The sequence below is a fragment of the Chlamydotis macqueenii genome, chromosome 8 (genome assembly GCF_036417535.1).
Source record: "Chlamydotis macqueenii isolate bChlMac1 chromosome 8, bChlMac1.mat, whole genome shotgun sequence".
Classification (NCBI taxonomy): domain Eukaryota; kingdom Metazoa; phylum Chordata; class Aves; order Otidiformes; family Otididae; genus Chlamydotis; species Chlamydotis macqueenii.
The window spans coordinates 14,949,855-14,965,623 of NC_141563.1; the positions used below are offsets into that span (position 1 = coordinate 14,949,855).

At 46.8% G+C, this 15,769-nt stretch overlaps 1 protein-coding gene across 1 annotated transcript; it reads right to left on the reverse strand.

Annotated features, from left to right (window-relative positions):
• Positions 1-796: 796 nt before the first annotated feature.
• Positions 797-4,616, reverse strand: LOC147599940 (uncharacterized). Its single transcript, XM_086753009.1, has 3 exons — positions 4,467-4,616; positions 2,138-2,168; positions 797-1,167 (listed from the first exon to the last, which is right to left on the reverse strand). The coding sequence occupies exons 1-3, from the start codon at positions 4,614-4,616 to the stop codon at positions 797-799; spliced, it is 552 nt and encodes a 183-aa protein (XP_086609135.1).
• Between the last annotated feature and the right edge of the window lie 11,153 nt (positions 4,617-15,769).

Genomic DNA, 15,769 nt, shown 5'->3' on the forward strand with positions numbered 1-15,769 from the left:
TCTGCTTCCATACACCAGCTTTCATTGTGTTTCTGTGCTACTCAGCCAGTGGTGATGCATCCTTTATGGCAGCTGGATGCAAAGTAGCTCCATTGGCTGGATCCACAAGCTCGCTGTGGTGTGCATGTCTGAACCGTGGCAGGGAGCTGACATGAAATCAGAGGTGCAGCACTGCTTGTGCTTGACTGGAAAGGTCCTTGTGCTCTGAAGTACCCATGAAGATGGAGCTTCGCTGGGGAAGCTCCTACATGGTGTTTCCGTTGCTGGTGGCAAGGCTGTGGATGGGGCTGAGAAGCTTTCCTTCCATCACAGACTGATTCTGAAGCATTTCATCCCTCTGCTGTAGACGTGTCACTTCACAGGCAGGTTGTGCAGGAAGGATATAGAATACCTTAGCTTTAATAGCACCTTTCGTTATAAGGGACCCAAGGTACTGAAGCGTACCGAGTTCTGAAATGCAAGCTGCTACAGAGCAGAGCTCCTCACCAGCTCAGAACAGACTGAATATAGTGACTTGTTTTCCCAGGATCTGAGTCAACCCTGTAATGCATCAAGAACTTTCCCGCCTAGAAGCATCTTTCTCTCATGCTTTGTGATGATCAGGTTGCCATCCTTTATTACTAAAGTTTGCTATTTGCTTTGTTTTATACCTTATTCTGTCACTGCAGGATACCAGCCTGCTATGACGTACTCTAGCAAGTTGAATTTCATACAAAAAGAAATTGCAGACTCTTCATCCATGTTCTAAGGTTTCCTGGATGGAATAAGGGAGGAGCTGACTCAGAGCAGAATCCTGCTATATTTTATACAGGCCCCAATAAGTCTGATTCTCTGCCACCATAGCGTCAAGACCAAAATTTACCTGACAGTACAGCTTATCTCCCTTCTGCAGGAAAAAGGGTCTCCCAAAATTTACTGTGCCCCTTCCATCTCCCATGTTTGATCCCACAACCTTGTTGAGGAGGATGTCCGGCTCTTTGTACAGCATCAGTGTAAAAGACTCATTCATATCTTTTTTGCGGTTGACCTGAGCGTAGATGAAATAGTGGCCACTCTGCTCGATTATGAGGTACTGGTCATGGCCCTTCTGCACACATCCATCGCAGTGCTCTAAGTTCCATTCCCAGCTCACGGTACCTCCCAAGTCTAAATTAGAAGACTCTTTTACTGAGGAAAACAGACAAAATAGGTATGGTCATTAATTATGTTCTAAGGTGACTAAATCATCACACCCATTGTACATCTCACTTCCCACTCCCTTCCTGATTTTTTTTATTATTACTGTTTAATTGTTATTATCTTTTTGAGTGTACTAACTCCTCAGGAGTGCTTGGAAGGGGCCTCAGTGTGCCAGGAGAAGCTGTGAAGGATCCCCATGGCCATGGGTGGGTTGGAGGGGCTCCCCACCACAACAGGTTAGCTGCTGAAAGCACCTGTTCTAGTTTTATGTAGTGAGGGGGGCCTATGGTGGCAGCTTCTGTAAGAAGCTTCTAGAAGTTGCTCCCCTTTGTCTGGTGGACTCACGCAGGCCTAGGGCAGACCTGCTGCTGGCTGGAGCCAAGGCAATTGGTAGCAGAATGTTCTGTGATAACGCCTCTGCGAGAACGTATTTAAGAAGGGGAAAAACAGATGTGAAGACGTTGAGCAGTACCTTCAGCCACTACATCTTCCTGGGGGTGGTCCTGGCTGGTTAGGGTCTTGCACAGGCAACAGTCTTTACGTGAAGTTTTATGGATGCAGAATTTTTTCATTGATTTAATTAAATCTGAGGGTCTGAACTGGTATATGGGGCATTACTTTAGGACTGCTGTAGGTTGGGCTTAGGGAACTGATGACTAGCACTTGACAGCAATAAATGTGACCCTTGTGACACTGATTTTACTGGCCATTTTCAGAGAGGTGCACATAGCTGATTCTGGCAGAGAGAGAGGGTTGCTGGCTGACAGCCCTGGGTACAGAGCTGGGGAGCTCTATTTGCTGCGGCCACAGCACCCCATGGGGTCTGTATTTCTGCGGTCAGGACTCACACCAGCCCTTGGAGCGGTTGTAACTAGGCATGAGGGCTGTGAGACAGTCATCTTTGTCACAGCACAAGTCTGACAAAACCAGAAAGTGAGTCTAGCATCTCCATACTTACAAGATCCGTGTGCCCAGCATGACTCGGGTGCCTGTGGAAGGAAGCAGTGCTTGGTCAGTGTTTTCTTCTGCAATTTGTTCTCTATTGGTGAGCTCAACAGAGGAGCATTATCTTTACAAGAGCACAAAAGCATTCTCCCAGGAAGGGAAATAACCTTTTTGTCCATCATTGCAAACAGACATGAGCAATGATTTATTATGAAAAAAAAAAGTTGGTTTCCAACAAAGCTTGAAATGTTTAAAACAGATCAGCATTTTTCATAACTGTTTTGGTGGTATTTTTACCAAATAAAAGAGACAACCATCAGTGGTGCCTAGAGGAGGTTTGCGCTCCTTTTGGGTGACAGGGCTTTCATTTCAACTGTGGACTCTGCTCTTGCAGACTCTCACAAGTGATGTCTCTGTGGACAAGGACTCGACTTAAAGCCAGTGCATACACATGGGGAGCTGCACAGTGTTGTGCTAATTCACCCTCATTAAAACCATGAACCTTTCCTTCTGTGCGTCATAGTTTGAAATCATTTAGCACTGATTTGGTGTGTGGTGGAGTTGTGTAGTAGTTGTGCACCGCGGTGCTCACACATGGTGCTTTTCCGAGGCACTTTGCACTCTGAGAGCAGCTAAGGCGTGCTGACAGCGGTCGCCTCTTCTTTGGAGTCGCTCTTGGGCTTTGTAGCCCCTGTGCAAGGAGGAAGAAGGAAACATGGAGGGCTGAAAGGATGCCCTCAAGGTCACACCTGATAAGCAGAACAGAGAGAGCTTCTGTCTTTTATGCCTACTTCTCTTTAACCACTACACTGTACTTAGCTCGGGGCGACAGGTGCCGTGCTTTCTAATCCATGAGTCAGCAGCTTTCCTGTGCCCTTCCAGCCAAGGGAAGGAAGCAGCTCCATGAGCTCGCTGGTGGTAAACTGTCAGTGCCAAGATATTTCAGTCTATTCTTGTGACTCAAGGCTTGGTGTTTGCTTGTGGAGGTCATGCTCTTCCTACACAGCAGCTGTATTCTTTCTCTGGCCAGAGCCCATAAAAAGCAGACTTGGGATCAACTTACAGACACAGGGACTCAATTCTGCCTCACGTCTTGATGGATGCCAGCTCTGAAATGCTTAAAATTGCTGTTGAAGCACAACCTCATCTGTTCCTTAGGAAGTTGCTGTCCTGAGTGCTAGGGAGGTTGTCGGCTCCCTTGCAGGGAAACGCTTTCATTACTCAGACCTACTTCCCCCAATTAATATGAATCAGTAGCATCAAAGGCAGTTCTTTCACTTACTAAAGCAACTTTCTTCAATATGGAAAAAAGAGGGGGAGGAGTGGAATGTGTGTGACATGCTGGCTGTATCCGTGTGTGCGTCGCCATCAGAGGGATGCAGTTGTGACTGCAGGTCACAGCTGCTGCTTCACAGCTCCTGAATAGATGAGAGAGGCTATGGGAGCGGGACTAAAAGTACCAAAGCAATTAAAAAAAAAAAATTATCTGCTAAATGATAGTGCTGTCAGGTGCAGGGCATGCTCCTCTCTTGTGGGAATTTAGCAGTTTTCATATTTTATAAAAAAAAACAAACAGTGCCTTGTAGAATCACCTCCTGAGAGGTGTTCCTGGTGTCATTACGCCACAAGAAGCTGGCAGACCATGAGAACAAGCCATCCTGCCTCTTAACAGAAGGGGACTTTTTCCTTCTCCCCTTCCTCCCCAGAACTGGAACTGGAGGGAGCTACATCAGAGTGGGATATGTAAACCAGCGTCCCAAACTGGGATCCTCCAAGCACTTGGATCCTCCAAGAGACTGATTCACAGTTTGGAAACCAGAAAATAAAAGCTTGGCCTTCAGCAAATGAATCACTTGGCTCACCCCTGTATTTCTGTTCATTGCTATACATACAGATATAGACAGAAAAAAAAAAACAAACCATTGAAATCAGCTAACTTGACTCTGTAACCGATATTTGGGCTAGATTGTATTAGCAAAAGAAAAAAGAATTCATGCCTGGTGAAATACCAGGACTCCTCAGCCTCTCCTGTCCTTACAGAGCATCATCAGCTGATATCATACTAGGACAGCATACATCATCAGTGCAGGAGAGAAAACAAAACTGATTTTTTTTTTTTTTTTTACTTATGGAAATGAAGGCAACATGCTGAAGATATTTACCCAAGGAACTGACGGAAATGTTATCATCTGAAATTTGGAAAGTAAAAGCATTAGCTGGCTCCAAAAGAGAAAGGATGACTAGGTTGCAGTTAGTTGATAGCATCCACACAGCAATGTTAATCTTTAGGAATAATACATGTGCTGTATACTCTAGAGTTAGGAATTTTGCTTTGTCCTTACCTGATTATGATGGAGCAAACAGAAGACAACAGAAACCAGGGCTGTAATCATAATCAAAACAAGTATTAAAGTATGAAAAGCCACTTGACAACATGGGAATTTCCTTTTCTGTGGAATATTTCCATTCTCCAGCAAGTGTGGTTCCTCCATGACGCTTATCCTCAAGACAGCTAGAGCTGAGGATGCAAACAGCACCACAGTTGAGAAAGGCACGGCCAGAATTCCCGATGTCCTTTTTGCCACAGCGGAGCATGGACACGATTATATGCTGGAGATTTCCCCATGCTAATAAAGCCAAGAGGAGGAGCCACAGTGTGTTTCATCACTAGCCTGGGCTAAGAGGCAATGAGTTAGTATTTCCTCATGAAACTGAGGCAGCGCTTTTCATTTGGCTCCTGGCCCCGAATGACCAAAACGAAACTTCTGGCAACGGGCTGCAAGGGCTCTGAAAAGCATCCTGGACTTCCATGCAAGGAGTCAGGTTTACAAACTTGCCAGCAAACGCAAAGTGAAGGAATAATGTGCCAAGCGCAGGAACTTCCCCATGGCTGCGTGTGATCTGCTTGTGTTTCTGGGGGCACCGGTGTTTTTTAATGGCTGAGAATTGCCGTCAGATTCTCATTTTGCCAGCACAAATCTGAGCACTGATGACAGAAGGGCGTTTTTTGGTTTTAGGTGGGGTTTTTTTGTTGGTTTTTTTTTTGTTTTTTTTTTTTTGCAGTTCCCTCAGGACATGATTCATGCAGTAAAAGTGAAACTACACAAGCGTGAAAATATGACTGTAAGCAGGCACTGCTGTAGAGCCACAAGTTAGAGCCTTAGCGGCAAATGGAAACAGTTGCATTGACCACCAGCGTTGACTTCCACAGTGGTGCCATTTGAGGAGAAGGAGGGAGAGGAGGAAAGGAGCTGGGAATTTTGCAAATGACTTCCAATTTGCAGTTTGAAATGAGCTGGCTGATTTTCAAAGTCTTTCTAAAATAATTTTTTGGTTTTGCCACTTTTATTTTAGCTTACCTGCTTCTTGAATTCCTGATTGTGGGAACAAAATTTTGAGCTAGAAGTTGTGTGTGGGAGGCAAAAAAAAAAAAAACCAAGAAAAAGGAAAGAAAAAGCAGATAGGCATGAGAAGTAAAAAACAAAGGAAAACTAAACAACACCTTTAAAAAAATACATCTTATAACTGTCAATCTGGAAAGTAGTTTCTATTTTTACATTCTGCGCGTGCTTTTGAATTTTGTTTCAACATAAAAAACTGTTCTTCATTGGTGTTTATTTAAAAAAGAAATTCTAACACACAAAGATGTCACTTGGAGATCTCTGCCAGCTCTGCTGCACTCCTTTGCTGGAGATGGGATGCATGGAGAAAACATCCTTTATACGCTTTAGTTTTGCTTCTGCTCTTCCTCTTCCCAACCTGCAGAAGAAGCCTCAACTCTTCCGGAATAGAACCCAAGTTAAATATCTGTGTGTGGCAGCGGGGTGGAATGGAAACAGAAATTTGGAAGGGGCACAAGAAGAAAAGTAAAAAACCTGAACTGTTGTGTTAATACTCCACTTCATCTTTCGCATCTTCAGTTAGTGGTACAGTGGGTCCTAGCACACATTTAATTCAGGGTGAGACAGAGGGAAACCTTGCGCTGCTTCCGGAAAACCGCTGAGCTGCTAGGGAGCTCCCAGCCGTGCCGCTGCTGGTGCAGGAGGACATGCCATCACCAGCCCAAAGCCACCCACTGCTTTCCTGGATTTTTGCAGTCAAACCTGGAGCTTCTCAGAGGAAGGGAGTGGGAGGGAGTTACTCAGAGGGAAGCCAAACATGGGAGGGCAGTGGTGGAGGCAGCAGCGAGCTGCCTGCTCAGGGCTGGCCCATGGCAGGGTTGTTTGCCCCCCTGGAGCTTGCTCTGGGGCAAGTTCAGGGCAAGCCATGGGAAAGGAAAGCCCCAGACAGCCTCAGCGTGACTTCCCCCCCCATGTAGGTTTTCTGCCTGCCTTGGTAGTGGTTCCACATGACTCACGTCAAGGAGACTGGGTACTTTCCACAAACTCCTTCCTAAAAAAGCAATTCAGGACTTGGCCCTGTGTGGAGGGACCTGTTATCCTCTATGATATATGCGTTCCTCTGCACCCTGCCGTGGAGTGACCCCAGGAAAGAGCAAATGACTGTCCCTGCACCATCCTGTTTCCTCTCTCTCTTAAATAATTGGTTCATTGAAGCTATGCGTGCAAGAGCCCCTGACAATCCAGCTGTTCCCCTGAGCCAAACCAAACTCTGCAGTCACCCTGAAGTGCAGCAGTGCCAGTATGACAAATACATATCACCAGCTGCAGCAAGGATTGTTTAGAGTAGGATAAGAGAGCCTGCTTTTCCCTGGACACTCCCACAGGCTGGCTTGATCCCAAAACAGCACTGGTCTGCGGCTCCAGCCCCACAGCCCCAGACACTAAGCTCCCCACTTGTTAAACTCCTGGCTTTGACCACAAAAAAAAGCCCAAAGCAATCTTCATTTTAAAGCATGCAAATGAGACTTCCTGTGACATCCCATAGAGCGCAGAGGCAGAAAAAGGTCTAAAAAGAAGTATATTAAAAAAACCAAAACAAACCAAGAAAATATCGCAAGAGGAAAATAAGATCTACCAACAACTTCAGCAACATTTTTTTTTTTAACCTGTGAAACAACAACTTTATTTTTTGTTCAAGTAAAAAATTATAATTGCTACCACAAATAGAGCTCAGGGGCAGAAAATGTCAGTCCTAGTACACAAAATTTGCTGCTTACTTAGATGAATACAGGATTAAAATGGGAAGGATCATAGAAGATCATAAGGAGCTGGAGTTGAATACTTCTAGACTTCAAAGAGGAATTTCATTTGGTGGAGGTGGAGTCCAGCTAATATTATATTTATTTTATATTAATTATATTATGTTAAGCGTGGTTACAGTAGCTTGTGTGACTCACTGCTAAGTGGCAGTACTGAAGGACTATAGCCATAGACTGTAAATCTGCCTTTTCATCACGTTATTTGTAAATACACTGCCTGGAGCATTGCGGGGAGAGAGCCTCAGTGCTGCAGCGCTGTGCCGGGATCCCAGTGATGCTGCAAGCCCTGTGCAGGGCTGGAGGAGCCCTGGTAGGAGTCAGCAAGTGGCAGCAGTTCTGCAGTTCTCACCAGCCTCAGCCAGGCTTGGGAGCAGCAAAAGCACTGTTTAAATTAAACCTTTCTTTTTATTTGCAAAAATATTTACGACTGCATCTCAACTGTATTTTCCCTCCAGACCCCAACAGTTTTTGTTCAGCTGGTGTTTAACCATGTTACCCCAGTTAAAAAATGGACTCAGACTCAGCCCAGCAGACCAGAGGATACCATCACCGCCATGTTTGGGCTCATTTTCTTCCTCATTTTGCGGTGCTTCTCAAAAGTAGCCTTAGCTCTCAGAATATGATTTTGCAACAAATATGTTTATTGACAGGATGCCCACTGTATGCTGGTCTTGTCCTTCCTTTTCTTTCCTTTCTCTCTTCTAACAGCCTGTTAGGAAGGGATGGAAACTAATCCAGTGTAGAAGCAGCTGCATGCCATACGAAGAAGCAGGATGTGTTTCTTATCTGTCTTTTTCCCTTGCTTCCCTTCCTTGATTTCATAGCATCACAGAAGGGTTAGGGTTGGAAGGGACTATTAAAGGCCATCCAGTCCAACCCCCCTGCAAGGAGCGGGGACATCTCCAACCAGATCAGGTTGCTCAGAGCCCAGTCCAACGTGGCCTTGAATGTTTCCAGGGATGGGGCATCCGCCACCTCCCTGGGCAACCTGGGCCAGTGTTCCACAACCCTAATTTATTAAAAAGACAAGTGATTGACAGGCTTCGCACTAGCAATGTCACACCTCAAAACACAAAAAGTTTATCTCTAGCCTTTGAATTTACATTGTGTTGGAGTGCCTGGGTGCAGGCATTTGACTCTCTGCCAATTTTAAAATACGAAATATCTGTTAAGATGACTAAAGCAGAATGGGAAATTCTTGTGTTCCACTGCTGCACAGTCCTGACCTCATTTCCTCTGCCTAAGCCTGGCCCTGGGGACTTGCAGTAATTTCGCAGCTCTGGCGCAGATTGGAACTTGCAGACTTACAACTCGCATGTTCAGGCGGGACCTTTCTGTTAGCCTGCGTGATGCCATGTGACGACATTCGTTAGCGTATTTGTCCCAGCCCCTCTCGCTCAGATGCTGGATGGTGCTTTGCAGCCTATCCCTGGGGACCTGCTCTTCAGAGCTCCGGCAGTCACTGTGTGTTTTTCATCATCAAATATTAGCACTGCTTAGTGTACTTTTTAACCCTAGAATAAACTTTCCACGTCCTGACCAGCTTGTTTTCAGTGATAACAAAGGTTGCCTCAGGTTTACTTTTTGATGCAACCTTTCTTTATGTTTGTGGGAAGACTGGCATGTTTCCAGTTGCCACAGCTTTCCAAGGATATGAGAGAGGCTTAAGAAGCACAGAAAGCTCCTAGAGCAGTTTTAACCCCAGAATGCAGGAGTAGAGAAAAAGAAAGATTGATTCATGTGAGAGATCCTGAATTTCAGATCTCTGTTGCATTGAGTGTGCAGGCATTACTGCTGTCCTTGTTTCCCTCAAACTGGTTGGGGGGGGGATGCAACAAAATCAATGGGCAAAACTGGAAAAATTGACTGCCATTGGGAAAATGAACCATGGCAAGATGCCTTGTCAGGCCAGGCCATGGGCACCACTCAGTCCCATCCCTAGCACCACGGGCTCTAGGGTTGGCAGGGACCACAGCAGGAACCCCTGGCATTAGGCGTGATGGAAGCGATCGGTCTGCGCTGGCACCTTGTCCTGGCAGCTGGTGCAGCTTCAGTTGAAGCAGGCTGAATGGCTGGCGTGGCTTGGTTTGTGGTGCCTTCTGGTACCCACAACCACTATGTGCTGCAAGTATTCTTCTAAAATGCGGGCAAGCTGCAGCAAAATCTCTGTTGGGCAGTTGTTGCAAACGCCTAGTGTGTCTCTCTGATTCAGGCTTCATTTGCTCTAAGGCCCAAACATTGCTGGAAGCGCATGACTCCGTGCCTGACAGTGAAAGTGTTTTGCTTTGATTAGGCTGTGCTGAGGGCACACACCGGGACCCACAGAGGCTCAGTGGGAAGCTTCCCGCTCCAGATGTGTGCTTCTGACCTGGCCATGGGGCCAACAGCCACTGAGTGGTCCACCCAAGCTAGCACGGAGCTGGACTCTGAAACAGGGGTGCAGAGCAGGGAGGTGGGGGTGACAGTCTGACAAAAAGAACTTTTTGCACCGGTATTGGCCAAAGGCCTTGGCTGGTGTTAGAGGGACAGCGGTAGTCATCAGAAAAGCCCTGAGTGTTTCCCGCTGCAGGTTTTTTCCAAAACACAGTTCTTTACCTGAGTACAACAGATGCATTGTCAGCTTAGCACACTCTCCCTCCTTAAACACTGCTTGTGATCACCCTGGTGTGTTTGGGAGATTCCTCTGATTTTGTCTTATGCTGTCAGCAAAGCAGCGGCACTTCCGAGATGGACGGCGGGGCTGAGCCCTGCAAGAACCACTGTGATGCCCATGCAGTGCAGGGGGAGATTCCTTTGGGGCCTCGGAGCGAGCCCAGGCACATGAGTTTCCCCCAGAGCACAGCAGTTGGAGAGATGCCAGTGCCTGTACTGAGAACTACAGGCTGTGCCAGATTCGTGATGTTTCTACCCATGTTTTTCCCTCAGGAAAGCACTCTCGGTGTTAAAGACTTGTGTCTCGTGCATTGTCTGCCTTCAGTTTCTGACCGTGATATTTTGTTTGGCCGCTGGCTGCCAGGTTAGTGAGTGGTATGATCTGAATAGTGACTGACTTCAAGGGTAGGTGAAGCGATGGCTGAATAATAAATGGAACCTTAGACAGAAAGTTGTCTTCTGTGCAGCTGATGTTGTGACCGGTGATTGGAGCCTTAATCCAGCAAAGCCAGCAGCTCCTGGAAGAAGGCTGGAGGCTGCTCCAGACCATAAGGTGATGGGCAGCTTGCCCTCCTCTGAGGAGAGCTGTGGGAATGAAAGGGGTGGGAAGAGGGGCTGAGTCCAATTCCCACCTGACATCCTCAGCAGGCTCTCATTACTCTGTGGGACTTACTGACACTTTACGTTTGAAATGTTCTATTGCACAACAGATGCTTCTGGTTTAGGTTTTCCAAAAGCTATGATGTCATATCTATTCAGAGCTTTTGATCTGAGATCCAAGAGCATTTCGTCTGATGCACAGTATCAGCATTGCTCCTACATCTTGCCATGGAGCCAGGGTGGATTCAGGACTGGAGGCACCTCCCTATCAGCAGCAGGGCTGGCCCAGGGTTTTTTTTGGTGCTCTGTCCAGGCTGAGCTCATCTCCTTGCTGTGTTGCTAGGAGTGTCAAGGGCTAAGGCCGAGGCTGGCTGTTGGTTCAGGCTGTGCATTGACTGCAAGATGGCAGAGTCATCCTGTGTTCATGGCAAGCTCCCAAGGAAGGGGACGGTGGTGTGTGCTGCCTTTTTGCATCAAGCGAAATGTCTCCCTTCTGCAACATGAACAAGGTGGGCATGCCCTGCCTGGCCTGTCTTCCACCTGCTGGCAGTTGAATAGATCACAAAATTTGCAAGGTGCAGCATATGCAGATGGTGGAAAAGGGAGATGGGAGAGCATTATGCTGGCCTTTGACAAACCGCGTTTATTTGTAACTGGGAACAAGCTGTTGCAGGTCTCGCAGCTTCATGCAGTTCACCTGTCCTCTGTGTTTTCTCTTTCCACATAATTTCTTTTTACTGATGCCAGGCATGAGTATCCAGTGGGCCAGCCCATAAAACAGGGCTGCACTTCTGAGCTCAGCCCTCTGCTCCTGCACTCATTATCTCTCCCAGTGGCGTCCTTCGCTTTCCATCTCTGTGCTGTCATCTCGGAGTTAATGTTTGCTTCCTCTTAGTCTCCCTTAACCAGCAGCCAAGTAAGATGGTGTTGTCATTTGTAAAAAACACAGATGATGTGTCCTCTACCCTCCTCCTCCTTTCCTTGTGCCAGCTTTCCTCTGCTTTCCCTCCCAAACATTTTTCCATTTTGTATTTTCCATTTATAAGCATTTTGCATCATAAAAGCCAGATCTGCCAATGGTGCTTCACTGAAGGTAACCACTCTCCTCTGATGCAGCTGATAGGGCTACCACGATGAACTCATGTGAGGCAGAGCTTGTCCCATACCATGGTGTTTCCCAGCAGGGATTTCACCAAGTGGTGGGAAATTCCATGTTCTCTGTTACGTGTGCAGGCAGATCAGAGAGCCAGCTTCTGTGTGTGAACTCAGCATGTGCTGGTTGTCAGCGCTTGTGCTGGCACGGTGAGGTTCTCTCTGACACACACCAGCATCTTGTTTCTCTGGGAGGTGTTTGTACTGGATCAGTTCCTCCTGCTTCTACCAATCTGTGTATTTTGCCAGGTCACACACTCGCCTTGGGCAGCATGTCCAGGCTGCTGTGACTACTCTTTAGGTAGAAGTGAACATGCAACAAAACCAAGAAGAAAGGTTTTTTGCAGTAGTATTTTCAGGAGAAGCAGCAAGGGCGCAGGCTCTGCTTGCTCCATGCTGCTGTAGACTTTACTCCTCTAAATAGCGGGGAGAAGCAAGCCTTGCTTTGTATCTGCTTCTAAGTCTGCGCTGAGTACGTAAGGTCCCTGAGATACAGTGTTGTCACTCAAAGCAAAGGGCAAGAACAGCAGCCCTGCATCTGCTTTCCATAGGAGATGAGATTGCTATCACCAATGCAATGACTGGTGTGAAGACTAGATCTGTCCCTCCCGGGTCACCCGTCTCAGAGCCACTGGGCCAGAATCATCTCCATTCGTCACTGAGACTCCTCCATGACCACAGACACCAGGGTTTCTTTTTCTTCTCTGCAAGTCCAAAGGTAAAAGAGAGAGATGCTTGAGAAGATCCCATCTCATCTCAAGCATCCTCACCAGTTTCCCTCTAGGCTTAAACCAAGAAAGTGTCTTAGCAGGTCTCTGGGTTTCCTACTTACTCCTTCAGTTTACTCCCCTCAAAGCAGTCATAAACGTGGCCTACATGCTGGAAGCTAACTCTCTTCTTGCACAATTTGAGAACAGATTTTCAGAAGTGCTTCTTGTGGTCCTTGCAGATGCTAGCTGAGAGCTTGAAGTGTGGTGTTAAACGTGCTTGCTGGTCTGGAGCTGGAAAGCAGCAAGCTATACTTGGCTGTTCTGGAGCTGAAATGTTTCAGGACTGAATAAGCATTTTAGAAGCTGGAGCTTTTCACCAGAATTTATTCAGGAAACTTTAAAAAAAAACTTCTGTACTCCTGTAGTATCAGCTGAATTACTCCAGAAGCACGTTGTACACTGGTACACAGTCAGTTGGATTTCTGTGCAAGAGGCTTCTTGGGCTTCCTTGTATGGTTCTTGGCTACTCTGTGCATGTTTTTTAATAGCGTGGTTAAGAATTAGTGATTGATAACTTGGAAACTTATTAGACTTGCTACTGAGATCCTTGAGAAATCTAAAAAATAAAATAAGGGTAATCTGAGGAACACTAGAAAATCTTGGCTATAGTGTCTTCTCTAGAATTGTTTTTTCCCATGTGGGTTTAAAACCACGTCTTTCCTGGCATGTGATGAAATTACGCATTGTGTGTTGTGACAGATTGGATGCCCTCCAGCTGCGATGCTTTTACCCAGCAGCCTCTAGTCTGTAAAGCCTTCCTCCAAGTGACAGCATTTTGCTGTCATCTTTGCTTCACCTGCCAGCTTTAGCGCGATTCTCCCCGCTCTGCTTCCTGCTGAGCGCAGCAGTGATGGCAGCTGCCCAGGAGCCGAAATGGGAGCTTGTGAAGGGACTATGCCATAGATCCAAGTATGAGAGGGCTTGGGTGAGTCTGTCATAGGCTGAACCCATGAAATTATGTCAGCTTTCCCTGGGAGCTGTCTCCCTTCCCCTGTACTTATTTCCCTCTCAGCAGCACACAGTGAGAGGAGTGTGCTAACTTGGAGCTGGGCAGTATCCGCAAGTATCCCCTAGCAGCAAGGTAGAAGATGTGTTTGAGGAAGAGGGGGAGCCTGTAACTCTGACCAGTTTCCATTCAGTAGGAAAAACAAAAGCAATTGCCTTGTTTTATGCCCACTCTGTTCTGTCCTGTGAAGATGTATGTGTTCTATTTACTCACTTTCTTTTCCTTGGCCTCTAGTTAACTCTTCTGTTTCCTTCAGTGGCAATGCCTGTAAACACTAACTGTTAAAGTAGCCAGTTTGCAATCTATTAGAAACTGTAACAGGAAGAAATCTCACCAGAGGAAGCAGCACAAAAGCAGTGGGAGCACCACGGGGTTTGGATACTGTTATGTTGTGACAAGACTTGAGTGACTTCATCAGAAAGAGTAAAACACAGAGAAACCGTAAAGCATTATTCATTATCTTTGGATGTATTCTCAGCGTGTGCCAGTGGTTAGAGATGGTTAAGGAATAACAGTTTAAGTCTCATGTTGCTACTTTGTGAAGGGATTGAGGGTCTCCATCACACAGCCCACACGTTTCCCTTGCCCGAGTCCTGCATTCAAACCAAAACACAAGGAGGGAACTCCAGATAGGGAGATACTTCTCTGTCTGAAACTCTGTAGTAAGTGGTGATTCGTCTGGTCCAAAAGGCTACAGAGTCCTTCCCAATTCCTCGGCTGTTGTCACTTGGGTTGGAAAAGGCAGTGCAGCCTCACTCTCTCCTCTGCTTCCTCTTGCTGCAGAAGCTGAGCAGCTGTAGCGTGAGACTATGAGCGTTAGCAGAAGCAGCATGAATGGGACGGGGTGAAAGAGTTCTAATTATGGCACGAGGTCTTCTAAAGAGGCCAAATAGAGAAGTGGTTGGTCTCATGTTTGCGCTTTCCTCACCCAGTGAGTACCAGTGGTCTTGGCTTAGCTTAGAAAATCACAGTGGTTCTTCACTGGCCTCGGAAACTTACTCAATTCTTTTGCAGTCAGATGGGTGAGTTAGTTTTCAAAGTCTTGGTAAACCTATCCCAGAAAGCTGGTGCTTGTTCTCTGCTTCAGCTGTAAGCATTACACGCTGGCAGGGAGGTCCTCTGCCCTGTCACCTCATCCCGTGGCAGAAGCACCGGTACTTGTGTGGTGCCTAAAAGGAATTTGTCTAGACGGCTCTTAAGGACCCCAAAGAGGCCCTCTGTTCTAGGGCTATGCTCTCCTTAAAAATGTGGAGTTTCTCCTCAGTCTCCTATGGGCTCCCAAATTAAGCCTGTGGCCTCTTTCATATCCACCATGGGCACAGAGAACAGGTTATTCCTTTTTCTTTGCGTGAGTCATTTAGAGACCTGAAATCCACCCAGAGGACAACAGGACTCTTGGGAGATGTTTTCTATACCTCCAAATATCGTAGTTTTCCTTTGGATTATGTGTGACTGATTCGTGCCCTTTCTGGAAGGGGAATATTTGGGACTAGGCACAACCCTCCCACATGTTTTCAAGCTTTCACGTACAGCGTGATGTCTGCCTTTTCCAGTGAGTTTTGTCTTCAGCCTGGTCCCAGCAGACTGTAGCCTTCAGATGCTTTTCTCCCAAACTCTTTGCTCCTTATTATGTTTTTATTGCAGAGCATTTCTGCTTAGGCAGAGCATAAACTTGCACATTCTTTCTGACTTGTGTCTCATTTTTTCAGATCCTCTCTCCAGATGTCTGAATCACTTGAACTTCACCATGCCCTTCACCATAACACTCCTAGTTTTGTGTCCAGGCTTGAAATCCTACACTTGTTCTTCTATACCCAACACCTCACATAGCACAGTAATCTCAATCGTGAGGTCTCATTGTAGGAAATTGTTCACCTTGGCTCAAGTGGGACTTAAGCTAGGCCCACATGAACCTCATGAAGTTCAATAAGGCCAAGTGCAAGGTCTTGCACCTGGGCCAGGGCAACACCTGGTATTAATACAGGCTTGGGGATGAAGGGATTGAGAGCAGCCCTGAGGAGAAGGACTTGGGGGTGCTGGTGGATGAAAAGCTGAACATGAGCTGGCAATGTGTGCTCGCAGCGCAGAAAACCAACTGTATACTGGGCTGCATCAAAAGCAGCGTGGCCAGGAGGTCAATGGAGGTGATTCTGCCCCTCTACTCCGCTTTGGTGAGACCCCACCTGGAGTACTGCGTCCAGCTCTGGGGTCCTCAGTTCAGGAAAGACATGGATCGGTTGGAGTGGAGAGAAGATCAGGGTCATCACAAAGATGATCGGAGGGCTGGAGCACCTCTCCTATGAG

Bases quoted from the DNA above. Each gene is read 5' to 3' on its own strand.
- LOC147599940 (XM_086753009.1), bottom strand. From the start codon at position 4,616: ATGGAGGAACCACACTTGCTGGAGAATGGAAATATTCCACAGAAAAGG. The intron at 2,169-4,466 runs GTAAGGACAAAG...TTCCTTCCACAG, and splicing joins GTTTGCTCCATCATAATCAG to GCACCCGAGTCATGCTGGGC. The intron at 1,168-2,137 runs GTAAGTATGGAG...TGTTTTCCTCAG, and splicing joins ATGCTGGGCACACGGATCTT to TAAAAGAGTCTTCTAATTTA.